The sequence below is a fragment of the Equus asinus genome, chromosome 4 (assembly GCF_041296235.1).
Source record: "Equus asinus isolate D_3611 breed Donkey chromosome 4, EquAss-T2T_v2, whole genome shotgun sequence".
Taxonomy (NCBI): Eukaryota; Metazoa; Chordata; class Mammalia; order Perissodactyla; family Equidae; genus Equus; species Equus asinus.
In genome coordinates, this window is record NC_091793.1 from 71,489,721 (window position 1) to 71,517,277 (window position 27,557).

The 27,557-nt window shown below is 44.1% G+C and overlaps 2 protein-coding genes across 16 annotated transcripts in view; one reads left to right on the plus strand and one right to left on the minus strand.

The window, feature by feature from the left end:
* Positions 1 to 1,189: 1,189 nt before the first annotated feature.
* Positions 1,190 to 6,202, minus strand: DBI (diazepam binding inhibitor, acyl-CoA binding protein). 2 transcript variants are annotated; one of them, XM_044769094.2, is made up of 5 exons: positions 6,065 to 6,188; positions 5,796 to 5,967; positions 4,905 to 5,022; positions 2,944 to 3,006; positions 1,190 to 1,481 (listed from the first exon to the last, which is right to left on the minus strand). In XM_044769094.2, exons 3-5 carry the CDS (start codon positions 4,957 to 4,959, stop codon positions 1,408 to 1,410), a joined length of 192 nt encoding a protein of 63 aa, XP_044625029.1. In that variant the 5' UTR covers positions 4,960 to 5,022; positions 5,796 to 5,967; positions 6,065 to 6,188; the 3' UTR covers positions 1,190 to 1,407. The 2 variants fall into 2 exon arrangements, with proteins under 2 accessions (XP_044625029.1, XP_014695553.1); XM_014840067.3 differs by lacking the exon at positions 5,796 to 5,967 and having other exon boundaries at positions 6,065 to 6,202.
* Positions 6,197 to 27,557, plus strand: part of C4H2orf76 (chromosome 4 C2orf76 homolog) — a 128,920-nt gene continuing 107,559 nt past the window's right edge. For 7 of the 14 annotated variants that reach the window (XR_011502770.1, XM_070507535.1, XM_070507529.1 and 4 more), the window contains exon 1: positions 6,197 to 6,335. The gene's annotated coding sequence lies outside the window, so the exon portion shown is untranslated. Of the gene's footprint in view, positions 6,566 to 22,237; positions 22,295 to 27,557 lie in introns of those variants that run through there. The other 7 variants (XR_006527011.2, XM_070507530.1, XM_044769093.2 and 4 more) reach the window with 5 other exon arrangements.

The window sequence follows — 27,557 nt, forward strand, 5'->3', positions numbered from 1 at the left end:
GAACTAGAGGAATTCACAGCTGTTGATACAACAGTCAGACCGACTGTCTGAATGCCTGCCATGTCTCCTGCTCGGCAGCGCCCCATCACCTGTGGTCAAATTCTGTACTTTTCAACTGCATTATCAAGACTATCCACTACCTAGTCCCATTTCACAATGAAGGTACGCCACATGCCAGCCACACCAGAGAGTTGCCCTCCCTGCTGTTCCTGTTTCTCCACTACAGCGCTGGCACACCAGCGAGGCCTTGGGTGGTACAGGCATCTGAACCTGGGAGAGCTGGGCCTGAATGCTGGGTCTTAGTTTATCACTGCTGAGTGATCTTGGGTTTTAAGTCACTGTACATCTCAGGCCTCACTCTTCTTCCAGGTGAGGCCAAACTATGTCTAAGACCAGGGCAGAGGCTTTGGAGGGAAGAACCGAGAGCTGCCTGGCCTCAGAGAGCTTCTCTTTAATTCCTTTCAGCCTCAGCATCCTTACCTGCAAAACAGGAAAACTACCACCTTCCTTGCAGGACTGTGGAAGGGACTGAAGGGGAACACCTGGCAGGGAGGGTCTTGACAGCTGTCTTTTTTCTTTCTTACATTTCAACACCCTACACCTCCAGGGTCAAGCTCCAGCCTTTCTTCTCTGCAGCCTCAACCCCTTGCCCTCCTCGGCCCTCATCTCCCTTCTGCCTGCTGAGCACTCACGCCCCCCACTCATTTTTGCTCACCCAGCTGCCTGGGGCCAAGCTTTCACTGCGTCTCTGGGAATCCCCAAGGCAGACGCACATTTCCTCCTGAGTGGGGCTTCTACCCTTGCTCATTTGCTCTGGAACCATGGACTGGTTGGATCTCAGACAGACCTCAAACACCTGTCAACCCTGCCTTCCTCAGAGCAGGAGGCCAGCGATGTCCCCCACAGAGGGTTGGCAGTACCTGCAGACTGAAGTCTCAGCCGGCCTGCCTGACTGGGGGCTGGAATTGGGAAGAAAAAGGAGGTGGGAAAGGCCACGTCTATAATTCTTTTCCTCTCCACAAGAGGTGAGCTCCAGGACTAGAGCAGGTGGGACCACCTGCCTCACACTCCAGTGGAATATAGAGGAGGGTAAGTTCAAACACTTCCAGACGAAATCTTCAGAAAAAGGAAGTGAGGAAGAGAGACTGGAACAGAGTAAGTTATTTCAAGAACCCAGATTACTAAAGACTTAAAGTAACAAAGGTACTTTTAATTGATCTAGAGATAAAAACTACTGAGCAAAGATCAGTAACCATTTCAGTAATCTGTTAGAGCCATATCCTGGACAGTCTTGAGGAATTGGGTTAACTGGTTATTTGCATTATTTCACGTCATCCACAGTATTACAAAAACAAGGCATTTTATCAGTTTAGATGATACGCGTGGCTGGCAGCCAAATCCAGTCCCTTATATTCCATATTTTTTCTTAAGGTCTTCTACTTTGTTGATGTAAGCTTTCATGGCATCTTCCTTGGAAGTTCCTGTAAGGAACCGACAAGATTACTTGTCAGAGAGGCAGCGTGGTAGAAAAGCAGCACACTTTAGAGCCCTGGACAGCCCCCGTTTAAGGCTCCAAGGCTCAGTTCCTCATCTGTAAAGTGGGGGTTCTACTACCTACACCTCACGGACCTGGCCAGGATTCGACTTGAAGTACTCAAGGAGCCGGGCCCACAGTGAATGCTCCATAAAGCACTGAACCCATGTGAGTGCAGCTGTCCCAAGGCCTGTCGCTGGCCCCCTGGCCACATGAGTCCTTCACTGTCATGAGTGAGTGGTCAGCCTGAGCCTTGGGAAAAAGGTTGAGCAGTCCAGACAGGCAGGAAAGCCCAACATGGGGAGCCACAGTGACCTTACTGGTCCTGCTGACTCTCAGGGTTGGCTTTGACCTATCACATATTTCTCTGTGGGGCTCTTATCTCCCAGAGCTGTAAAGCTGGCAGTGAAAAAGCAAAGCCACACACCCTCTTCTCCCCAGACAGAAGCTCTGAGATAATTTTTGAGACCTCTGAGTAAAAGCAGCTGGCTTTTGGAGGAGGAGGAGACAAAGTTTTGCCTTCTTGTTGCAGTACGCAGGACACTGACTATATCCCTCAGCGACAGGAACACCCAGGTTCCTGGATTCCACGGAGGACAGGGACTCACTGGGAATCGGAGCACGTTCTGAAGCTCTGGGGAGTCCACAGGGCCTGAGGGTGCCATGGAAATGCCCAATGAAAACAGACAGCCAGACCGGCATTCCTGTTCTAGTTACTCGCAAATCCTAGGAGTATATTTATTGTATTCTGGCCCTTTTTGAATTCAAGGGTTTCTCATTTGCAGGAAGACAGAGGGCTTATTCAGAAACTAGCTAGCGAGAACACAAAAGCTGGGAGGCACTTTCCTGCCAACTTTTGGGTCTTGCTGCTGCAGGTGGCACGTGATTAAGCTGGCATTGGGATACTTCTTGGCTGCTGTTGCTTAGCATATAATAGCTCCATTCACCGAGGCTACGACGTGCCAGCAGCTCGCCATGCATTAGCTCATTCCTTTCTTTTATGTGCCTTTCTGGCTGGAAGGGAACTGGGGAGGGCTGCCTGGGCTAGCGGCAAGTGCCTGGCCTTGGCGGGGAGAGGAAGGTGTGGGCAGGAAACTACCCCTTATTCTGAATACATATAAAGCCTACACCAACTACGTCGCTTTCCAATCTGTTTTTCAGTGGCTTGGTCTCCAGCTGCTCCTCTCCAGATGATACCACTGCTGAGAGGTGGTGCTATTGGAAAAGGCATAAATGGTATTAGGAGAAAAAGTAGGTGGCCCAGTTTTTTTCCATTCTGGCCCAGGTCAAGTTGGTTTCTAGCATGTGCCTCATTCACTTTGTTTTCTCTCCCTATCCCTTATACTCCTTAAAGAAAAGAATTTCATTACTAGGCTTTACAAACTCGGGAAACTGATTAGAACGATTACCTTTCAGTGCATTCCAGGCATCCCATTTGGCCTTGCCTTTGAGGTCCAACATCCCAGGCCGTTCTTAAACAAGACAAGGAAAGACATTAGATCTGCTTCAGGTTCCAGTGGAGAACTTGATCAGCTTTCCTGTCATGAAAGGCATCCTTTATTATCTCTATTCCTTCTACGCCCTGTCATGGAGTTAAATGGATCTAGTACAGTGCACAGAAATCCAAACAATCTCTAGAGAAAACAGGAGGAAGACTGTTCTCATTACCAGATAGTCTTTGTCTTACAAGTTAACGCCAAAATTTCTCCTTTTAAAAACTGTACTGTAATTTTTTTAAACAAGTGTTATCCATTCACATGGCTTAAAATTCAAATGCTACAAAGAAGAATACTCCAAAGTTCCCCTTTCACCCTGCTCTCAGCCACCCAATTTCTCTCCCTCACACACTACTGTTAGCCGTTTTCTGGGTGTCCTTTTCTGTGAACGGTCTGTTCACATCATTTCCCCATTTTCTACCAGACTGTTTGTCGATCTGTGGTTGATCTGTGGGAGGTTTTTTCTGAAGGCAAGCTTTCTTTAAGTTAGACCATGATTTTATGCATATAGAGCTGTTATCAGCTGCACTTGGCGAAACACACCCGCTGCTTCCCTGCCCACCTATCTCCCTGCCGCGCTGAGAACAAAGCCAAGGGGAGCGGTCACGGTGCCCACTGCGTCTGAGAAACATCAAGTCCCCCAAGTGCTTTCAGGGAAGCATTCCCAGGGACCCCCTAGAGAAAACGCCCCTGCAGAGTCATCCTCAGAACCCAGGAGCAGCACACCCCAACAGCCCTTTCTGCGGCGATGGAATGGTACATTGGCACTGTCCAACTCAGGGGCCACTTGTCACTCGTGGCAACTGAGCCCTCGAAATGTGGCTTGTGCGATTGAGGACTGAACTGTGGGTTTTACTTCATTTTAACTATTTTTACTTTAAATGTAGATAGCCGCACGTGGCTGGTGGCTGCTGTACTGGACACTTCAGCCCTAGTGAGCTGACACCTCCCTGATCAGGAAGGGACAGGTTCCCAAGGGGGTCTATCAATACCCATGTGGAAGCAGGGCAGAGGCCAGTCTCTGCGAAAATTGTGTTGGGCAGAAAGGCATCTCAGCCCCTCTGGTCACCCCCACTTCATCGCTCCTCCTCCTCCCTGGGAGGACACAGTTTATAAACCCAGTGTGAAACTTACCTTTGCCAGAAGACCTTTCCCAACTATGCCCTCCCTGTGAACTTATTTAATATTGCCTATAATCCTTATCTCTGGCCACCATCTCCTGCTTCCAGCTGGCTGGCAGCCAGCCCACCGGCTCCACCCTCTACCCCAAATGCACTCGAATTTGGAGCCAGGTTCACTCTCCTGAACAGGGGCAGAGGTGACCTCCTTCTATGCTGCCATGGCCACCACCTCTGAGGCCTTGCATAGACTGCATCGTGCTGTTGCCTCAGTATATACCCGAATCTCCGGGACTTAGTGGCAGAATGAAATCTGTCCAAGGCAGGAAAGATTGTATTACAGGATACGGTAGTCCAAACCACGGCTTCAAAATCTGTACCAAGATTTTCCCACAGGGAAAAAACGTTCATCAGGAACTGTTGTCAGCAAAAATGCTTCTGACCTGCCCCAGGAAGCCAGCTGTTTCGCTGCTCCTGACATTAGGCTTGGCCGGGCTGCCAAGTGCTGCGACTTTGATCCTGTCCATCTGGGGCAGAAGCAGTATGGTTCAACAAAGCTACTACTGAGCTGAGAGCTTGGAGCAAGTCTCTTCCAAGCTGGGGTCTCTCCTTCTTCCCAAGTAGATGGGAAATGCTGGTGACAGTCATTAAAGTCCCTCCAAAACTAGGATTTGAATTCTGCCATTTGAGCAACAAACCAAGGATGCTAAGCCTGCTTTCATGAGTAGGGGCCCTCCCAATCTCGTCTCAGCTTACCTGTATTTACGTCACCCACGGTCGCTTGTTTGTAGTGGCTGTAGATGAACAGCATTTCATCGTCTGCCGGCTTGGTCTTGAGGTTCTTAACCTCCTCAGCAGCTCTGTCAAACTCAGCCTAAATGGGAGGGAGGGGAGAGGACTCAACAGAGCTCAGTAACGCAGATGGAGGGGTTGGAAAGGCAGCACTCCCCCTGCAATGCAGGTGAGGAAAAGCAATGTGTCTCCCCTCACCTCCTCAACAGGACAGCTAGAAAGATTCTGCAAAACAAGGAGGGGAAGCACACCCATTCACTCATCATGGACAACTACGTATTGGGCACTCTCACTATACCAGGGATCAGTGAGAAATACAGGGAACAAATGGTCATCAGGAAATACAGTGTGGAGGGAGGCAGGCGAAGATTGCCTGCAGTGGGCATACATTTCACCGGAAAAGACCGGGGTCCCAGTAAAGCCCTGACCTGTGGATAGGGCAGGCACAGCGCGTGTGAAACAGCTGAGAAGGAGACAGGGCATGAATGTAAGCGGCCAGAGCCCGCTGGTCCCCTCCCTCTGGGGCCAGGGCGTCCAGCGCTGACCTTTGTCCCAGTGCTGCAATGGAGGGAGGGGAGAGGAGCCAGGATCGCCCCACATAGCTGGGTCTCAGAGAAGCGTCTACATTAGAGGGATGGGAAAGGCCTCTGAATTACCTCTCCCCAGGCTGCGACCCTCCCCTTCCCGCACGCCGGAGACTTAGCCGGAACTTCCCCTGACCTCCAAGCTCTCAGCCATGGCCTCCTCGATTCTCCACTCTGCATGACGTCCCTAGTCCTGCCCTGTCCTTCCGGATGGGGGCCTCGGTCCCCTTGCTCCTTCAATCCATGCAACCCTCTACCTCCCATTTTCTACCTAGGACCCTCGCCTTCGACCCGTCTTCCTGCTTCACGGCGAAGTCCACTCATGGGCAACTTTCCAGCAGTTGAGGGTGGGTATTGGTTTTGGGCGTCCAAAACCGGAAAATTCCGCTCACAGGCTCTGTCCAGAGTCAGGGCTGGGCATGGGTCCAGGAGGAACTGCAGAACTGGGGAGGGAAACCCGCGGGGTTCTGTCTGTTGGATGATCCCCACACTGGCCTCCCCCCGCTGCACCTTCGCTGCCAGGCCGGGCACGCAATATACCTGAGACATGCCGGCGGGGTTGCAAGGATTCCGGGAAGCGCGCGGAGGCGGCGGAACTAGAAGCCGTGACACCAGACTCAACTGGCAGCGCCTTTAGAGGCACAACCGCAGGCCTCCCCAGCTCCGCCCGGACGAGTGCCTGGCAGCCAATCAGAAGTCGGCTCTGCGCTGGGGGCGTGCCCAGTCTGTGCCGCGCCCCCAGCCTTGCCCGAACCCGCGTGTGTCTGGTCGCGCACGCGCAGGGAGGAGCCGAAGGGGACGCCGGGAGCAGGTGCGGACCGCGGAAGTAGGGCGCCTTTGGTTGTGAAGCGTGGGAGGGCTGTTCGGTCCGAGCGGGGTGTGGTCCCCGGCGGCTGTGCGGGGTGGCCCGCTGGACGAAAGAGGGGGCGCGGAGGCTGAAGAGCAGGGGCTTTTAAATTTCTTTCATTAAATCTTGCGCTCGGCGTGGAGAGGCCGGAAGTTGGGCCTCTGGACAAGTAACCTCAGGCCTGGGGATGGCAAGTGAGTCCCGCTCGCTCACGGGTCTGGAGGAGGCCCCCGGGGGATGCTCTCCGGAGAGCTGCTCGGCGATGGAAAGCAGGGCCGGTCCCCAGGAGGGCGAAGCCCAGGCCTCTTTCTCTGAGCTCTTGGCGTGTTCTGCCACGTGCCTGTGGCCCTAGTTTGCAGTCCTGTAGTGAAGCTTCGTGTCTGTGGTGCACTTCTCCTTCTGGTGCATTGAAGGCGGGGACAGTGTCTTATTTGTCTTGACTTCACACACTTGGCCCAGACCAGGTGCCCAGCAAACATCTGTTAAATGAATGACTCTTTCCTTCATCACACATGCTTACTGAACTCTCGTCAAGTAGCTTGCACTGTGCTAGACCCTAGGGATACGGCAGTGAACAAAACAGATAAATCCCTGCATTCCTGGAACTTATATGGGGAAAACAGTTAGTAGAATAAGTTAAATAGGAAGTTGGTTAGAGGGATAGAGAGTTGGAAGTTTATAGTTTCATGATGAGGGGTGGAGGGTTAAGGGACGGTACCATTTGAGAAAGCCCCTCAAAGAAGGGAGGGAGGATTACAGGCAGAAAGTTAATGTAAAGGTGTGAGCAGGGAGTGAGGGAAAGAGCAGAAAGAGAGGAGGCTGGAGGGTTAGGAAGGTGGCGGGCTGGCTGGACGATGCAGAGCTGGACCTTTGTAGGGACTTTGACTTTTATTCTGAGGGAGAAGGGAAGTGTCAGAGGGTTTTGAGCGTCAGAGGGTTGGCAAGGTTGTTAACACAGGCTGATGCTCTCCGTGGGAACAGAAAGGAGCAGCACAGGTGGATGAAGAGTTTGAGGGTGATGCCAAAGAGACTAAAGGGAGAATTTTCTGGTAGTGGTTACAGAGGAGCTGGGTGAAGGGTTCGCCGGGTGGGATCCCGGGTGTGGACATGGCACCGCTTGGCAAAAGCCATGCTGTGATAGGCGTCCCACGTAGAAAGTAGAGAAAGATGGGCACGGATGTTAGCTCAGGGCCAGTCTTCCTCAGCAAAAAGAGGAAGATTGGCGTGCCGGGGTCCCGCCCCGGCGGAGTCCAGGTTCCTGAGGGACGGACGGCGTCGGCGCAATGACTGAGGGGGAAATAAGGGGGACGTGAGACTTGGGTTGGTGTTAGCAAGTCCGACTTTACTGTGCACAAGTGTCGTTTATATATTTTTCAGGATTAGTACAGAAATAGTTCTACGAATATTCTCAGAGAGATAAGGAAGTGAAAAACGAGCACAAGAATATTTATTAGCATTCTATTCTATAGAGCATAAGGTTAATGGTAGTCTTCTCCGCAATTAACTAGTGTTTGTTGTCTCTAAGCTAAAGGAGATAGGTACCTAGGCGTCTGTTGTGATTCATGGTAAAGTTAAATCAAAGAGAGAAGGTCCAGGCCTCCGGACAGGACAGCAGTCTGTCTGGTTACATCCTGGTGGAGCCATCCCTGCCTCCCTCAATCATTTATGCCATTAGTGTAGATGGTTAATGGGAACAAAAGGCGACTCCAGGGTGTCTTATCCCCAGGGCTATCTGCATTCTCAGTGGGCAGTTAAACATCTTTACATTTTTGCACCCTTTAGGGGGTGAAAGCATTCCTTTGTCTTTTAGATTGTGGAGCTAACAGTCCCTTAAGCACACTGCCGGAGAAAGTATCATATTGTTAGTAAAGTAAAGGGCTGAAAAGCTAAGCTAAACTGTATATCTTCAAGAATAAAAAAGAGAAATAAGTATACACATAACCTTGATAGAAAGCATGCATATAATTCAGAAAATATCAGGGGTGTCAGCCGGCCATTCTTCACCGAGGGGCATTCTTGCGCCCCTCGGCCCTTCTACTCATCAATTATTTATTATTTATTGCTTTTAGGAGAAAACCTCTATAACATTTTAACAGAAAGCAGAAGGTCAAGAATAATATGTAGATACTTCTTGATCATCCAATTAACCAGCAAACTTAGAAGGACGATGCATATATATTTAGACAAAGAACTGGAGGGAGAAGGAAACATTAACCAGACAGAGGCCATAAACCTAATTCGACATCTTATCTGGGCAGGATTCCTTTCTGATTGTCTCAAATGGGACTGTGTGCTCCTCCAATAATTAACTGAAAAATATCTTGAAAGTTACCTGCAGGTGGTCACATTCTCTTACGATATCTAATTTTCCCAGGAGGTAGCCCCTCCCAAGCAGCCACCCAAAGGAGTGAAAACTGGAGGTTAAGAAAGGAAAAGGAATGAAGGGCAATTAGAAGCAGCACAGGTTTCAGAACTATGTGAGGGGCTGGCCGGTTATTCTTCACCAAGGGGCGACCCTGCACCCCTCGGCGTTAATCGGCTGGACCCTGTCAAACAGCCGATCAAATGATGTAGCCACGGCTCCCAGCATTGGCGGTAGTTAGCTCAGGGCTAATCTTCCTCAAAAAAAAAAAAAAAAATCGTTCCTCTCCAGTTCCTATTTGTGACAAGAGAACTGAACTACAAATCCTGCCCCCAGTTTTCAGCGTAAGTATTTAGAAAGAAACGCCAGGTGGAAGCTTCCAGACATAACCTCCTAACTTAATATAGGTCAGGCTTTATGAAATATTTGGGAAGAGGTGGAGATGCAGTAGCAGAGAACAAATCTAGAGTCTTCAGTTTGAATAATTTTGTCTGAGAAAGCAAAGCCAAACAAGTTAACAAAAATCTTGGAGTGAAATTTGGGGAAATTACATTTGAAGTGTAAGGAATGGAGGTTTCTTCCAAAATGACAGTTCAGAGCTATTTTTCCCTCTGAGGCCTGGATGAAGCCTGGATCCATTTTTGCTCCATTATGGTGCTTACAGCTTTCTTGATGGAAATTCAGATTATTGCCTCTGTGGGTCAGGTTTGTAAGGAAATGTGTCTCCCAGTCAGCAGGTTTGAACATTAGGTTATCATGTTTGGCACATTTGAAAACATTAGGTACCTGTGATAATGTAATTTTCTTATATTCCTCAAAGATTAGTTGGGGTGATTGAGTTTTGATTGGCGTTAAATGTAGAAGGCAACGATAGTGTTTGAAAGTAGCTTGGCAGTCTCCAGTTTAAGTGGGGTTGATTTGTTGGTTGCTTGTTTGGAATATACTCCACTTTCCTAAAAAAAAAAAAAAATTCCTCTTACTGTGTTTAGGCCCCGGTGAGTCTACAGAAGTTGCTTAAAGATACTGAAGTGAGGAACTAGTAAGGACGGTGGATCCCAAGGAGCAGGCTGCTAAGTGATTTGACAAAGAGGAGAAGGAAGTGTTTTTCCTTGTTACAGGGCCTACCCTGGGCCAAGTTTCAAAATAGCTGAAGGCGTGCTCTGTGGCCTACCTCCTGCTTCCTTTCCTCACTTCTCAGTGATGTCGTTTGGTCATCTGCACCTGTGGAAAAGCCTACCACTTACCACTTCTGCTCTGGGGAATTGGAGTGGAGTCCAGCTTTTAACATAAGGAGATGGTACAAGCCAGCATCTGGGACTTAATTTGTAAAAGTAAATTTTAGAATATATTTGGGGTCAATAAATTATATGAATTTTTTATTCTGTATTTTGATGGAACCAGATGGGAAATTGCACTTCATACCCCGAGAAAGTGCAAGTTCCTCAGCTCTGTTTATATCCTTGTTAGCAACTGTCATCCTTTGTAATTATTTTGTTTACAATGACTTCGATTTTAATTTACTCTCCTACTGTCTGAGCCCCCTCACCTACATAAGCTGGCGAGGATCGGAGTCGCTTTGTATGGTCGGTGCTCTGTCTCCAAGCTCCTGGCAGTTCTTAGGCCCTCAACAAATTGTGGTAAATGCACAGAGTACTTTTCACTCTAGGAAGTGTATTCCTTCCAATTAGCTGTGAACTTGGAAACCAGCTATTTTTATTAGAACTGAATGTGAAACTGTGGGCTTGAGTAAAGTAGATGAAGTCTGGTGCAAGGACCGTGTAATCTCTGTCCCACTCCCAGCCTTGGAAGCAGAACACTTGAAATGTTGAGGGAAGACAGGGAACATGATGAGCCAACCAGTCAGCCTGCTCGACCCTGCCAAGAAGTAGAGAGTCTGCTGTCGTTACTGCAGCCCGCCCTGACGTCCTGGGGACACCGGTTTTGACTACTCACAGGTTTCACTTGCTAGGTCTCAGCGTAAAGCCAGACGGGCAAGACAGATTAACAGAGATGAAAACAGTTCTTGCCCTGTGGGTGTGAATAGTAGTCTAATACCAGGTTTCTTCGTGTAAACGAAAGCTTCAATTTCTAAAAGTAAGCTAATCATTTAAAAATGGACTACAGTTACAGTAAAGCCTTACGAGAAGGCAAGGATTAGAATATTCACAAACGATGAATGACTTTCATTCAGTGCTTTTCTTTTTCCTGTTTCTTGGAATGTGACTCCTGAGGCCTGGCTCCAGCAAAGCTGGGAGGAGACTAGTGTGTTTTAAAGGGAAAGATGCTCTTGGGAAATGCGTCTGGGTTGGGAGTGGGGAGAGGCAGACAGAGAGGGTCAGGACTGATAGGAGGGGATAAGGATGCAGCATAGCTTCTCTCTCTTTTCCCTTTCTTTTTTTTCTTTCTTTTCTTCTCTGTTGTCTCTTTTCCTTTTCTCATGGCACAACTGTAGTGAGAGGAGGCCTGGCAGCTGGAGGTCTAACCAGCCCCTCCCCTCTGCCATTCTCTTCCTTTGAGTGTTCATATGCGGAGGGATCTTGGCAAGTTGGGCGTGAGAGAAGAGTGAGTGTGTGTGTGTGTGTGTATGGATCCCATGTTTGTGTGTATGATTCCCTCCCCCTCGTGTTTCTGCCCAGTCACATTTGGGAGGGTCGGTTGGGCTGAGGTGAAACCCAGAGACCAGGGCTTGGGAGCAGGGGGTTCTGGCGGGGAAGTGCCCTCTGCTATGCATAAGTTGATCATATATTTGTCAGGTGCTACCTATATTCTGTTTAGAAATACTTAGGATTATGGGCAGGAATAATGAAGCACCTTACAAGGATAACTTGAGTTTAGAATGGTAGTTCCTGTTCAAGGTCATTAGAAGTATAAACTTTCTTCTAAATCTATGTTGTCTTCTTCATCTTTGCCTATTTCCCTTGCCCCTAGTTGCACATGATGAGCACTTGGTAAATGCTTTGGAACTAGGTTGTTAAGAGATAAATTTTCTTTCTTTCTTTCTTTTTTTTTTTTTTGAGGAAGATTAGTCCTGAGCTAACATTTGCTGCCAATCCTCCTCTTTTTGCTGAGGAAGACTGGCCCTGAGCTAACATCCATGCCCATCTTCCTCTGCTTTCTATGTGGGATGCCTACCACAGCGTGGCTTGACAAGCAGTGTGTAGGTCTGCACCCGGGATCCAAACTGGTGATCCCTGGGCCGCCAAAGTGGAATGTACGAACTTAACCGCTGCGCCAACAGGCTGGCCCCATGAGATGAGTTTTCTAGTGAGCTCTTGTATTGCCTGTCAATGACAAAATTAGAAATATTAAAATCTGATGACAGATGGGTTGGCTGGTAATTCCTTTGGAGACAATGCCATTTTAAACTTTGTTTTTATTTTGAGATAATGCCAGTTAAAAGAAAACTTCTAATTTTTATTTTGAGATAATTGTAGATTCACGTGCAGTTGTTAAATAATACAGAGATACCTAGTTTCTCCCAATAGTAACATCCTGCAAAACCATAATACATAACACAGTCAGTAAGATCCAAACATTATTTAAGATATGGACTATTTCTATCACGAAGGATCACTTATATTGCCCTGTGACAGCCGCAGCCGCTTCCCTCCTGCCCTACCCCATCCTTAGCCCCTGGCAACCAGGAATTTGTTTTCTAGTTCTATAATTTTATCATTTCAAGAATGCTTTATAAGTGAAATCATGTAATTTGTAACCTTTTGGGATTGGGTTTTTCACTCACCATAATTCTCTGGTGATTTGTCGAGGTTGTTGTGTGTACTAAGGGTTAGCTTGTTTTTATTGCTGAGTAATATTCCATCATATGGATGAACCAGTTTGATTAACCATTCACCTGTTGAAGGACATCTGTGTGGTTTCTAATTTTTGGCTGTTACCAATAAATCTACCACTAGTCACTCATGTACAGATTTTTGTGTGAACATATGTTTTCATTTTTCTGGGATAAATGCCCAAGAGTACAATTCTGGGCCATATTGCAGTTCCATGTTTGGTTTAGTAAGAAACTGCGTTGTGACTACCATTTTTATATTCCTACCAGCAATGAATGAAAGATCCAGTTTCCCCACATCTTGCAGCATTTGGTGTTATCTTTATTTTTTAGGCATTTTGATAGATGTGCAATTATTGTGGTTTTAATTTGCATTCCCTAACGGCTAATGATGTTAAACATCATTTCATGTGCTTATTTGCCATCTGTATATTTCTTCTGTGAAATATCTCTTCATATCTTTTGCATGTTTTAATTGGATTTTTTTTCCCTGTTAAGTTTTGAGAGTTCTTTGTGTGTTCTACATACTAGTCCTTTGTTGAATATGTGGTTTGCAAATATTCCAGTTTTTAGCTTGACTTTCATCCTTTTAAGAGAGTCTTTCACAGAGCGTAAGTTTTTAATTTTGATGCAATCCAGCTTGTCAGTTTTTCCGTTTATGGATCGCTCTTTTGGGGTCAAGTTTAGTACCTTTTTGCCTAGCTCTAGATGCTGAAGATTTTCTCTCTTTTTTCTTTTTTGGAGTTTTATCGTTTTGCATTTTACAATTAACATAATCCATTTTGAGTTAATTTTTGTATAAAGTGTAAGATTTAGGTTGAGGTTCACATTGTTTTTTTTTTGTTTTTTGCCCCGGATGTCCAATTGCTCCAGCAACGTTTGTTGAAAAGATATCTTTCCTCTATTGAACTGCTTTTGCACCTTTGTCAGCAATTTGTTGGAAATACTTAAGTGGTCTTTTTCTGGGTTCTCTCTGTTCTATTGATCTCTGCATTTATTTCTCCTCCAATCCCACACAGTCCTGATTACTGTAGCTATAGAATACGTCTTGAAATTGGGTAAACTGACTCCTCCTCTTTTTTCTCCTTTTTCAGAATTGTTTTAGCTGTTCTAGTGTCTTCACCTTTCCATATAAATTTTAGAATAATTGTGTCTATATTTACAAAATAATCTTGCTGTGTTTTTAATAGGAATTGTGTTAAACTTGTATATCAATTTGGGGAGAATTGATGTTTTTTATTATGTTGTTTTCCAATTTGCTGACACAGTGTGTTTCTCCATTTATTTTGATTTTATTTGATTTGTTTGATGAGCAGTTTGTAGTTTTCAGCATGTAAGTTCTGTGCATGTTTTGTTAGATTTACACCTAAATATTTCAGTTTTTGAGTGATTGCAGATGATACTGTATTTTTAATTGTGTGTATGTGCTCATTGCTAGTATATAGAAATACAGTTGGTTTTTGTATGTTTGTTTTCTACCCTGTGACTTTGCTGAACTCACTTATCCTAGATTTTTGCTTTTTGTAGATTCCTTGGGATTTTCTGTGTAGATAATAATGTTATCTGCAAATAGGGACAGTTTCATTTCTGGTTCATGTGCCGTTTATTTCCTTTTCTTGCCTCATTGCATTGGCTGGTACTTCCAGCACTGTGTTGACTAAGAGTGTTGATGAGAATGGATATCCTTGCCTTGTTCTTTTTCTTGGGGGTGGGGGGTGGGCATTCAGTCTTTCACCATTAGGTGTAATGTTAGCTATAGATTTTGTGATAGATTCCCTTTATCTAGTTGAGGAAGTTCCCTTTTATTCCTATTTTTCTGAGAGTTCTTGTCATGAATGGATGTTGAAATTTGTTAGGTGCTTTTTCTGCCTTGATTGATATGATTATGTGATTTTTCTTCTTTAGCCTGTTAATATGGTAGATTACATTGATCGCTTTTCAAATATTGGATTAGTCGTTTCCCTGGAAGAAGCCCCACTTGGTCATGATGTATATTTCTTTGCATATATTGCTGAATTCTGTTTGCTAATATTTTAAGGATGTTTATATCTATATTTATAAGGGATGTTGGCCTGTAGTTTTCTTTTTCTTTTAGATTGTCTTTGTCTTGTTTGTTATCCTGGAAATACTAGCTTCATAAAATGAATTAGGGAATATTCCCTCCTCTTCTGTTTTCTGGAAGAGATTGTGTGAATTGCTTTGTAGAATTCTCCAATGAAACCTTCTGGGCCTGGAAGATTTCTTCTTTGGGAGTGTTTAAGTTATGAATTCAGTTTCCTTAATAGTTATAGGGCCATTCAAATTATCTATTTCATATTGGGTGAGTGGTGATAGTTTGTGTTTTTCGTGTTTTTCAAGACATTGGTCCATTTTATCTAAGTTGTGCAATTTGCATATGTAGATTTGTTCATAGTATTCCTTTTTATCCTCATGATGTGTGCAGAGTCTGTGATGATATCCTCTGTTTCTTTCCTGATATTGGTCATTTGCTTTTTTCCCCTGTTTCTTTGCCAGTCTTGTGCAAGGTTTGTCAATTTTTTTGATCTTTCCAAACAACCAGCTCTTGTTTTTCATTGATTTTTCTCTCTGTTGTCTTTCTGTTTTCAATTGTATGATTTCTGTTCTTTATTATCTTTTTCCTTCTACCTGCTTTGGGTCTGTTTTGCTCTTCTTTTTCTGGGTTCTTGAGGTGGGAGCTTAGATTATTGATTTGGGATTTTTCTCTTTTTTAACGTATGCATTTAGTGCTATAAATTTCCCTCTTAGCCCTGCTTTAAATGTATTGCTCAAATTTTATGTTTTGCTTTCATTTTCATTCAGTTCAGTGTATTTTTAGATTTACTTTGAGACTTCCTCTTTGACCCAGAGATTGTTTAGCACTCTCTTGCCTAATTTCCAAGTGTTTGGAGATTTTCCTATTATCTTTCTGTTTTTGACTTCTAATTTGATTCTGCTGAGGTCAGAGAACACACTCTGTATCATTTCACTTGTTGGAATTTGTTGTGGTTTTTTCCCTGTGGCCCAGGATATGGTCTTATTGGCGTATGTTTTGGGCACTTGAAGAGAAGGTGTATTCTGTGCTGTCAGTGCAGTGCTCTACAGATAGCCATTACATCCTGTTGGTTGATGTTATTGTTGAGTTCTTCTTTGTCCTTGTTGCTCTTCTGTCTAGTTATTCTATCAGTTGTTGAGAAAGCGTGTTGAGCTCTCCAACCATAATTGTGGCTTTATCCCTTTCTCCTTTCAGTTCTCTCAGTTTTTGCTTCACATATTTAACAGCTTTGTTATTTGCATACACATTTAGGATTGCTGTATCCTGTCGGTGGATTGACCCTGTTGGTCCAAACTTCCGTCTTTTATCATTTTCTTTCTACTTAGACTTCCTTTATCCATTCTGTTAGGGTAGGTATGCTGGTAACAAATTCTCTTAGTTTTCCTTCTTCTGAGAATGCCTTGACTTCTCCTTCATTTCTGAAGAATATTTTCATGGGGCATGGGATTCTGGGTTGACACTTCTTTTTTTTCAGCCCTTGAAAAATGTTGTGCCACTCCCTTTTGGCTTCCATGATTTGTGATGAAAAACCCACTGTCGTTTGAAATGTTTTTCCCCTATAGGTATTATTTTTTTCTCTCTGGCTGCTTTCAAGATTTTTTCTGTCTTTAGTGTGCATAAGTTTGATTATGATGTGTTTTGGAGTGTATTTCTTTAGGTTTGTACTGTTTGGGGTTCACTTAACTTCTTGAGTCTGTAGGGTTATATCTTTTACCAAATTTGGGAAGTTTTCAGCCATTACTTTTTTATCCCTGCCCTTTACCCTGTACGTTTGGAACTCTGACAAAGGAATATTATAGTCCCACAGGTTCTGAGGCTCTGTTCATTTATTTTTTTCTTAAGTCTGTTTTCTCCATTGTTCAGATTGGGTAATTTCTATTGTTTTATCTTCCGGTTCACTGATTCTTTCCCTTGTTCCCTCTATTCTGCTGTTGGGCCCATTCACTGAGTTTATAAAATTGCAGTTATTGTATTTTTCAGTTCTGAAATTTCCATTTAGTTCTTTATAACTTCCATTTCTTTTATTAGACCTTTTAATTTTTCATTTGTTTCAAGCATATTTGTAATTGCTTTTTTTTTTTTTTAAATTTTTTAAAGATTTTTTTTTTTTTCCTTTTTCTCCCCAAAGCCCCCCGGTACATAGTTGTGTATTCTTCGTTGTGGGTTCCTCTAGTTGTGGCATGTGGGACGCTGCCTCAGCGTGGTCTGATGAGCAGTGCCATGTCCGCGCCCAGGATTCGAACCGACGAAACACTGGGCCGCCTGCAGCGGAGCGCGCGAACTTAACCACTCGGCCACGGGGCCAGCCCCTATTTGTAATTGCTTTTTGAAGCATTTTCATGATGTCTGCTTTAAAACCTTGGTCATATTATTCGAACTTTTCTGTCATCTTGGTCTTGGCATCAGTTGATTTTCTTTTTTTATTCAGGTTCCTGAATCAGATTCCTGATTCAGTCCTTGTTGACACCTGAGGTGAGGGTAGGAGTTGTGACTCCCCACAAGGCCTCCAAGGGATACCTCTCTGTATGGGAGGGGTAGGAGTGCCTCATTACTGCTCCCTACGTGTCTTCTGCAGATACTGGAGGGGAGGTGGAGGTTGGCAGTCCAGAGTCAGGCAGACAGTCAGGAAGGGCCGAGGAGCAGCAGGCTGAACCCCACAGACACCAGCTGAAGCTGGTTCCAGGCGGTGGTCAGCAGAGAGGATCCAGGGGGAGGCACAGCAGTTGGAGACCCTGCTGCAGTTTGGAGTCTCTGGGCTCAGGGAAGGCCATGTCCTTCTAGAGGGCTTCTAACTGATTAAGTCAGGCCCACCTAGGACAATTTCTCTTTTAATTAACTTAAGGTCAGCTGATGATGAATTTAATTACGTCTGCAAAATGTATAAGCTTCAAAATGGTTACTGCCCCCTTCTGTTCTCTAACTCTATGGAGAGAATATACCTTGTGGCCCAGTGTAATGAGAAGCATACTGGAAAGGACATTCTGGGGACTGTAGTTCAGCCTGGCCATGCTGACACATCACAAAGCCATCTCAGGAACACACTGTCTCCAGTACCTAAAGAGTCCAACAAGGTGCTGGGCTGCCTTTTGGTGGTGGGAGGCTGAAGAGACAGCTGTTGTTCCTTGATGGCCAAAGGGAGTGGGGGTTATGAGTCCACCTACAGAGTCCCAAGAAACTTTACTTGGCGAGTAGACCCCTGGATTCTGCTGGTGGAGGTGTGATAACAGCATATTCAAGACCTTTGAGACTGAGATTTCTGACTTGCCAACCAACAGGACATCTTTCATGTATTGAAAACTTTAGACATCAGAGGGTAGGGGCACTTGCATGAAATCCTGACCTACCCAGTGCTGACAAATGGCTGGGGGGCTTGTCCTGCTAACATTTCTCTACCTGTAACCCCTTCCTGATGGGGGAGAATCTCCTCTGGCACTATGGGCAGGGGAGTATAAATAATATGTCACTTATACATTCAGATGCAGAAACAACCAACAATACTTTGAATTGCCCTGAAGGACCTCACCCATTAGATCACATTAGTTTTCCTTCCCCACTGTGAATCTAGGTCCAAACCCCATTAGCTGAATCTGAGTACCTCCTCACCACACACGGGTGGGTAGGTGCCGGAGTCCAGCTCCAGCAGAGTCCAGGTTCCTGAGGGAGAGACGGAGTCGGCGCAGTGAAGGAGGGGACGTGAGACTTGAGTCGGTGCAATCAAGTCCGTCTTTACTGTGCACAAGTGTCGTTTTTATATTTTTCAATATTAGTACAGAAATAGCTCTACAAATATTCTCAGAGAGATAAGGAAGTACAAAGCAAGTCTGTCTTACTGGTTTTCACAGCGTTTTTATATCTTTTTTAGCAGGGGATAAATATAGCAGTACAGATGTTCTTGCAGAGTAAACCACAAAGCATTCATTGATAAGTATAATCTTACAGGGAACAGAGTTAACTTTTAGGGGGGGAGAGGTTAACTATCTTTTCCTGCACAAAAGCGACTTCAGCAATTAAGAAAAGACTTCTATAATGTTTTGCCAGACACATGAGGGGAATAATATATTTTTCAATAACTAACATATGGAGGAAAATTCTAATTAACTACCGAGGAAGAAGTATATCTATGCTTATCAGGGAAACTGGAGGAAGAGCAAAACATCAACCAGAAGGAGGCAGCTGCTTTGATCCAGATATTCTCTTTAGTATGAACCCCTCGTTAGGGAGGAAAGTTCTCCCACTGTCTATGTGCGTCAGGGGGAACTTGCCCCTTGCTACGTGCAGGTGGTCACATATTTTTCTCAGTACCAACCCCGCGATGGGAGCATGCTTTTTTCTCTAAAGCGGCCATCTGGAAAAATTACAGCATGAGTAGGAAAATGGGGTATAAGACAAAGAGAAGAAAAACAAGTTTTTAAAGTTCAGCGTAGCTTGGGGGAAGGCCGGCTTTTCATTTTCTTGCGGAGGGCCGCCCTGCACCCCTCGGCTCTTCTCGATCGGCTGGACCCTGTCAAACAGCCGATCAAACGCTGCCTCGGCCCCCGGCAGGTAGGGTGATGACTTGGGTGCCTGTGTCCACAGAGCCGTAATAGTTTGAGTTCCTCCTGTCTCTGAAGTTCCCCAGTGTGCTTGGGTGCATAAGGCCTTCACTCCCTCTTGAGGACCAAGAAACCTTGGTTCACCTCTAATTATCCTTCTTAAAGCAGATGTCAGAGAAGAGGGTGAGGGGAGGGGTCAGGGGGCATGGAGCGGGGAGAACAGCTCTGTGCCAGTAAGCAAGGCACACTTAACTTTTAGTTTCAAGTGTCCTGGTGGCTTTTCATGGCTCAACTTAATGAACTTTTTGGTCACCCAAAGCTCTAGATCCTCGTTGCTGACATAACTTGTTTTAGCTCTGCGGACTCCCTTACTCAACAGCTGTAGTCACATTGCCTCTCATCTGGGGCCATGGGGCTAGCTGCCTCATTGTCACAGTAACATCCCTTCCACCTCCCACCGCAGGGAGAGTGAGCAATAACCATAGTACATTTGGGCAGCTTGTTTCAGTCCTACCGTTGCTGCTTATCCTCAAAGGTTAATTAAACCTTACTCCCCCAAACCCACCACTTGGACAAGAACTTTTGCTACTGGATCCCAGGGAATCTTCTTACATCCCCTAAACCCGTGGGACCTTTGTCTTTTCTGTTCCAGAAAGCCCTGTCTCTGCCAGCATCCCATTTTTGTCACCAACAACTGTCAAGAACTGTGAAGAGTCTGAGATTTTGTCTTACTTGAAAGCTGACAAGTCAGCCTGTCGTGGTTTACTGGACTCTGGCAGAAGACATAGCACTCCTGGGTCAGAGACAGAGGACTGTATTACAGCACAGCCAAAAGGATGAGCTTCATGTCTGTGTCAACTCCTCTTGCCCCATAAGTCCCACAGGGGCAGTACAGAGTGACCCAGATGGATGCTGCCCATGCAGTGTGTTTGTGTCACAGCTGAAGAACCCTGAGTTTAGGTAATCCCAATCTGGATGCTGGCAGAAGACATGAGACTCTTGGGTCAGAGACAAAGGACTACATTATAGCATAGTCAACAGCCTGAGCTTCATGTTTGTGTCAGTTGCTCTTGCCCCATAAGTCCGCAGCTGTGGAACCCTGAGTTTAGGTAATCCAAATGTTTTATAAAGGGCTGTGAGCAAAGCTGCCCAACCTTAGCCCAGAGGGAGTCTTTATATTTATTAAACAGGAGAGTAAGCAAACCTGCCCTCTAGTCTGGAGGGAGATCATATCTGTCTTCCCAGGCTGTTTGCTGTACACACATCCTTGAAAAGATAGTTCAGAGCGAAAGCAGCCAGTGCCTCTGCTCATAAGTCATGCAGAAGGACAAGAGACCCATGGAGAATTGTCTTCCAACACACCGTACAAGGATTAATATTCTCACTGGTGATTGTGAATCAAGAAAAATAGAATTTATAGTCAGTAAATCGAATTTATACCATGTTTAAGAAGGAAAGCGTATGAAATATTCTTTCCAAATGGTTAAGTCTCTAACCCTTTGGAAAACTCAACTGTCCAGAATAGTTAGAGCTCTCAGAGTCTTACCTACCTTGAGTAGAGAAAACAAATTATGACTTTGTGTATTTGCCCCAAAATGAAGGTCACAAAGACAGGTCTGTGGGATTGTGGGTGTTGATTTGTCAGTGGGTGGTGCATTCAAGGTGAATAGCAATCAACGGTTTATTTATTAGAATTGACTATGGCTCTTCCTCAGGAAAGGCCAGCTGCTGATGTCATTATGTAATGAAGCAGTTACAGAAGTCACACTTGTGAGGGTGTCAGAGTTAGCTAATGTTTATTTTGCATCTCCTGTGTTATCTAAATACCTAGGGTGGAAGACTGTTTTTTTAACCTATCTAAAAATGGTTGAGGTCAAAGATTTTAAAATCATTCATAAGTTAATACATTGAAAATGTCTTCCTCAAAAGTTTTATGTCAGTGAAAGAAGAATAAACTGATTTTCTAATATATGTAATAGGGCTTTGATTTGAATTATGTAACTAAACATTTGGAAGAGAAAGGCCAACAGGTTTTCAAATGTTTATTTAATCCTTACATGGTCCTAGTCTATAAATGTATACTCAGCTGAAAAAATTTAAAGCAAATTCCTGTTAACTTTTTTTCTTTTAATTATAATGACCAGTTTTTGGTATTTCGTTTTTACCGAGATTTACTTTCAACATAGAATTTTGTTCTCTATCTAAAAGTTTTAAAAAAAATATTATGCTTTTGAAGTAGGCCAGAATAAAGTGGAATTATCATTTCACTTTTAGTCATAGTCTTTAAATGTGACCTGATTGTAATTTGTCATTCTTATGAAGTTTAGTTAAATTGTAATTTTGTATGAAGTTAGTAATTTTCTGAGGTTAAGTTCTCTTTGAAAGGTAAACATGTATCCTTCATCTACTCAGCAGTATGCTAGGCGCTCAGTGTTTCCAAGAAGAGTAATAAAAAGAATGTAAGTTTTTCACCTTCCCGCTTTTTTGGGTAAAATGACATATTCAGATGCTAGTTAGCAGTAGATAGGATTATCTACTCCCAAATCATAAAGGTGCAATTTTAGAATCATTTGCACAGTCAGTGATTTGTGTCTTAGCGGAACTCTTCTTTTTCCTACTTTTAAACACGATCATCTATATCAGTTTAGTTTCCGCACATAAGAGAACAATAAGCTGTATTTTTTGTCCTCTTTTTATTGATTTGTTTCAAAAGGAAGGCAAATGGACTCTTTGCCATGTAATATTAGTTCCTAAACATATAGGAAAATTAAGCATTTAGTGTAATATACACATATATAAATTTTGTGTGTGGTTAGAACACTGCTTTTTTGAAAGTTGTGCCTTTTTTCATATGGGTAAGACAAGCTTTAAAGAAAACCTGATATATGACGTTTTGATTTTATAGTACTTAAATTTAGGGAGGAGATATAACGTTACAAAATATTTCAGTTGTTCAAAATGATTGATCCTGGGAGTCCGTTAAATTTCAGGTCACATCTACCACTTCTCGGAAGCCTGCCTCTTGCAGGAAGGAAGGCCAGCTGGCCCTGTGGTTATAGAATCTTCTCCATCTTAACTGCCCAGTGTCGAGTGCTTTTCTACACCTAAAGCTTCTAATCCTTAGGTTATTTGGATTCCATTCTTTTGCAAGAGGATCAAGAGCACGCTTTCTTCAAATACTGGAAGGTACATGTACTTTTTCTTTGGTAATACAGTCAATCCTCATTATTTGCAGATTCTGCATTTGCGAATTTGCCTGCTCACTGAAATTTATCTGTAACCCCTAAAGCAATCTCAGGGCACTTTCTCAGTCATTCCCCGACATGTGCAGAGCAGTGAAAAATTTGAATCAACAAAGTTCACGTTCTCAGCTGCGGTCAAACAAGACAACTTGCTGCCTTCTTGTTTCAGCTCTCAGACTGTAAACACGTGTCCGGTTTGTGCTCTGTTTGGTACCACACTTTCCACATTTTCGTGCTTTTTGTTGGTGATTTCCCTGTTTAAGACAGCCCCCAAGCGCAGTGCTGAAGTTCTGTCTCGTTTTCCTAAGTGCACGAAGGCTGTGTGTGCCTTATGGAGAAAATACGTGTTTAGATAAGCTTTGCTCAGGTTTGACTTATAATGCTGTTGGCTGTGAGTTCAGTGTTAATGAATCAACAATACGTATTAAACAAGGTGTCTTTAAACAGAAACACACATAAACAAGGTTATGTATTGATCGGCTGATGAAAATGTTGTGAACAGAGGCACCAGAGGCTCACCAGAACCTAACCCTGTATTTCCCCAGGAGCAGTGGCTCAGTGTTCACAACCACTTTGTAAACCACATCCTCTTTGAATAACCAGAATCAGCTGTAGTTATTTTTTGTGTGTTTGTGAGGAAGATTGGCCCTGAGCTAACATCTGTTGCCAATCTTCCTCTTTTTTTTCTCATTAAAGCCCCAGTACATAGTTGCACATCCTAGTTGTAAGTCTTTCTAGTTCTTCTGTGTGTGATACCACCACAGCATGGCTTGACGAGCCAGGATCCAAACTGGCAAACCCTGGGTCGCTGAAGCAGAGCGTGTGAAATTAACCACTGCACACGCCACTGCCCTGGCCCCTGTACTTTTTTTTTTGAGCTGATAAAGATCAATCTAAAGTCAATAGTCGAGTATTTTGTGCGTATCATGATGCTGGGCTCTGAGCTTTTATGTGCTGTGCCTGTTTTCCTCCTCAGGAGCTCACCCCAGCTGGTTTACAGCTCTCCGGCTGGGAACTTTGCCATGGGGGGAGGAACCACTTGAGAAGGAGAGCAGTTGGGCCCTCAGGGAACCTAGCATGCAGCTTGTCTTGGCTTTCCTTGACCATTCCTTGCTGAATTTCCACCTTCCCTGTTCACCCTGCTGGAGCCTGGTCCAGAAAAAGCAGCCCCGACCTGCCCTGTAAGTTCAAGAATTCTGGTCCAGAGGAGGGGCGCTGGGCTGCACCCATTCTTGGCTCTGGTGATACAGTAGTTACCTGTCAGGGACCTGGGAGCTCCATGTGAGGAGGTTCCTACATGGATTTTGTGTTTGTTTTGTTTATTTGTTTTTAAGAGTCTTGGTTTGCTTTGGATTTGGATTTTTCTTCAGTATCCCAAACCAGCTGAGTAAGGTACCAGCCAGAACAGGTTTTTTAGGCAGGCAGGTTTACAGACCTTCCCAAGCCCTCGGCACTGTTGCTTTACAAATCCCCACCCTATATCATGTAAAAGTATTAAAATGTACCCATAGCCTATAGTAAATCTAACATATGTAATTATGAATAGAGTTGGGTTGCTGTTGAAATGTTATGTGTTGTAGATATTTAATTAAATATTAATTTTGATTTAAAAAAATTTCCGTATTCTGGAGCAGTAAGGTTTTTTTTCAGCTCTCACCCATTTTCGTGGGCCCTGGAAAAGCTCATGGACCCTAGGCGCTATGGCTCTAGTGCAGGATGGAGGTGTCAGTGTGTCCTTAGGAAAGGGAGGAATTCAGGTTTTCCTGAGCCCTTCAGCTGCGTTTGAGCTCTGCAGACGTTGATGGGGGCTGTGATGTGCCTCATGCCACACGTGTTGCTGGGTCTACAAAAATAAACCATGCAGCATTCTTTCCCTCAAGGGGCTTGCATGCTAGACCCCTTAAACAGATGACTTCAGTATGGCATTCAATCTGATGGCCCCTTCAATGTGACGGAGGGACCCTTAGCTGAGCCTGGGGCAGAGGACGAGCTGACCTCAAAGGTGTCTTGGAGCCGATGGCCCTGGCTGAGTTTTGGGGGATGCCTACGTGGTAAGGCGAAGAGGCAAGGGGCAGAGGGAGTTTGGAGAAAAGCCTGGGGTGGAAGGGTGTGGCAGAGGCTTGGAAACAGCATGAGTTGTGTGGGAAACAGTGGGCTGTAATTGCTGCTGGAGTGATATGTGCAAGGTGGATTGTTGTGGTGATAGATGTTGTAAGAGAGGCAGGGAGAGGCTGAGTATGGAAGCCCTTTTGTGCAACCTTAGACGTGTTTAGACTCATTCTGGGATGTGACCTGCTTCTGGTGCCCCTGACGGCTGAATACTTTTTGGATTTATTTGGAATAGCTAAATTTCTAACTCTCTTTGTCCTTTACAGTATTTGGTATGTTCTGTATTGTTTGCATTTGCTCAGTTATCTTTTTTCTTAAAAGAAATGGAAATAACTTAGTTTTAAAAGTAACTTTTTGTTGATGCATAACACATACATCACAAAAGTGCAAATATAAGTGTACAGGGAAATAGCCTAATTTAAAAACACATAATCATTATTAAAACATTGAGCAAGGAAGGGGCGGAGCAAAATGGCAGGGTGAGCTGACCCAGGATTCTCTCCCCTCCAAAATACAACAAAGGATTGGAAAAACTGAATTTCAGAAAATAAACTTAATGCCAGCACGTTAGAGACCTACAATACCAAGAAAGCGGAGATCATAAACCCTACTTACAGCCTCGGAGGCGCTGGAACGGTAGGAGAGAACATCGCTCCCTCCCCTAGAGTCTGCGATCGCTGAGGCGCGGGTCTGGAAGGAGCGGGGGAGGGGCCACACGACCAGGGATCATCCAGGATTCCTGCCGCTGATTCAGTGGAAACCCGCTGATGGGGGCGGAAAGCTTCCGTCCACAGGGACCCAATAAACCCAGGGCCGTGGGAGACCAGAGAACAGAAATGATCTGAATCCAGACCAGTGCGTGAGAATAGCAGCTCCTCCCCCCCTGCAAAGCCAGTGGGCGCAGCCATCTTGCCCCGAAGGTGGAGAGCTAACACGCTGCTCTCGATCCCCATCTAGTGGCGACAGGCTGTAACTGCAACGGAATTCTACCACCATGAGAAAAAACCACTCCTCTACCATCCAGCAATTTATAAAAGCCTCAGACCAGAAGGAAAACGATAAAAACATAGAATTAAGTCCTGAGGACTTGGACTTAGGTAAACTAAGTGATAACGAGTTCAGAGCAGCTATAATCAAAAAACTCAATGAGGTAGAGAGAAAGATAGAGAAACAAGCCGAGTTCTAGAGTTACTTCACAAAAGAGATTGAAATCATAAAGAAGAATCAAACAGAATTACTAGAGGTGAAAAACACAATGGACCAGATAAAACAGAATATGGATTCCCTGAATGCCCGTGTAGACACCATAGAAGAGCAAATTAACATAATTGAAGATAGACAGGCTAAATGGCTCCAGATAGAGGAAGAAAGAGAACTAAGAATTTTAAAAAAAATGAGGAAAATCTCCGAGAGATAATGGATTCAATGAGGAGTAAGAACATAAGGATCATAGGAATTCCCGAGAATGTGGAAAAGGAAAATGGAGCAGAAAGTGTACTTAATGAAATTATTGAAGAGAACTTCCCAAATCTAGGGATTGACGGAGAAATGTGTGTAGAGGAGGGTTTCAGATCTCCTAGATTTGTCAATGTAAAAAGACCTACTGCAAGGCACATAGTAGTAAAATTGGCAAAAAGGAAAGATAAGGAAAGAATACTCAGGGAAGTAAGAAAAAAAAAAAGAGAATAACCTATAAAGGAACCCCTATCAGACTGTCAGCGGATTTCTCTACAGAAACCTTACAAGCTAGGAGAGAATGGAGTGACATATTCAAAGCTTTAAAAGATAAAAATCTTCAGCCAAGAATACTCTATCCAGCAAGAATTTCCTTCAGATATGAGGGAGAAATTGAATCTTTTCCAGACAAACAAAAGTTAAGGGAATTCGTAACTAAAAGCCCTCCACTACAAGAAATCCTTAAGAAGGCTCTCATACCTGAAAAAAGAAAAAAGGGAGAAAGGGGACACAATCCACAGACTAGGGAGACCGATGGATAGAACCAGAACAGGATAGCAAATATTCAACTATAGCATTAGGGTAAAAATAAGGAAACTACCAAAACAAGGACGATCTTAGCACTCTAACTACAAATTCATAAGACGAGTTCGAATGAGAAATGAAAATAATTATTCAGGAGGGGAAGAGCAAAGGGTCTAAATCAGTATTGGTCAAGTGAGTAAGAGACCACCAGAGAATAGACTATATTATACACGAGATTCTAAATACAAACTTCAAGATAGACACTAAAATAAAGTACAGAACAGAGTCACAAATCATAAATAAGGAAAAATATGAGAAACCCAGCATAAGAAATTGCAGTATTAAATGGGTAGTCTAAAGCACACAGGAAAAGAAACACAGGAAAACAAGATAATAAGTGACAGATTGACAGCATTAAGTCCACATGCATCAATAATCACTCTCAATGTGAACAGATTGAACTCTCCAATAAAAAGACACAGAGTGGCAAAATGGATTAGAGAACAAGATCCAACAATTTGTTGCCTCCAGGAAACACACCTCAGCCCCAAGGACAAACACAGGCTCAGGGTGAAGGGGTGGAGGACAATACTTCAAGCAAATAGCAAGGAAAAAAAGGCAGGTGTTGCAATTCTCATTTCAGACCAGGTGGATTTCAGAATAAGACAGGTAAAGAGAGAGACAGAAGGACAATATATAGTGATCAAAGGAACACTTCATCAAGAAGAAATAATGCTTATAAATATCTATGCACCCAACACAGGAGCACCAAGATTCATAAAGCAACTATTAACAGACCTAAAGGAAGATGTTAAAAACAACACAATAATAGTAGGGGACCTCAACACCCCACTCACATCAATTGACAGATCTTCCAGACAGAAAATCAACAAGGAAATAGTGGAGCTAAATGAAAACCTAAAACAATTGGACTTAATAGACATATATAGATCACTTCACCCTAAAAGAGCTGAATACACATTCTTCTCAAGTGCACATGGAACATTCTCAAGGATAGACCATATGTTGGGAAACAAGGCAAGCCTCTACAAATTTAAAAAAATTGAAATAATAACAAGCATCTTCTCAGATCATACTGCTATAAGGCTAGAAATTAA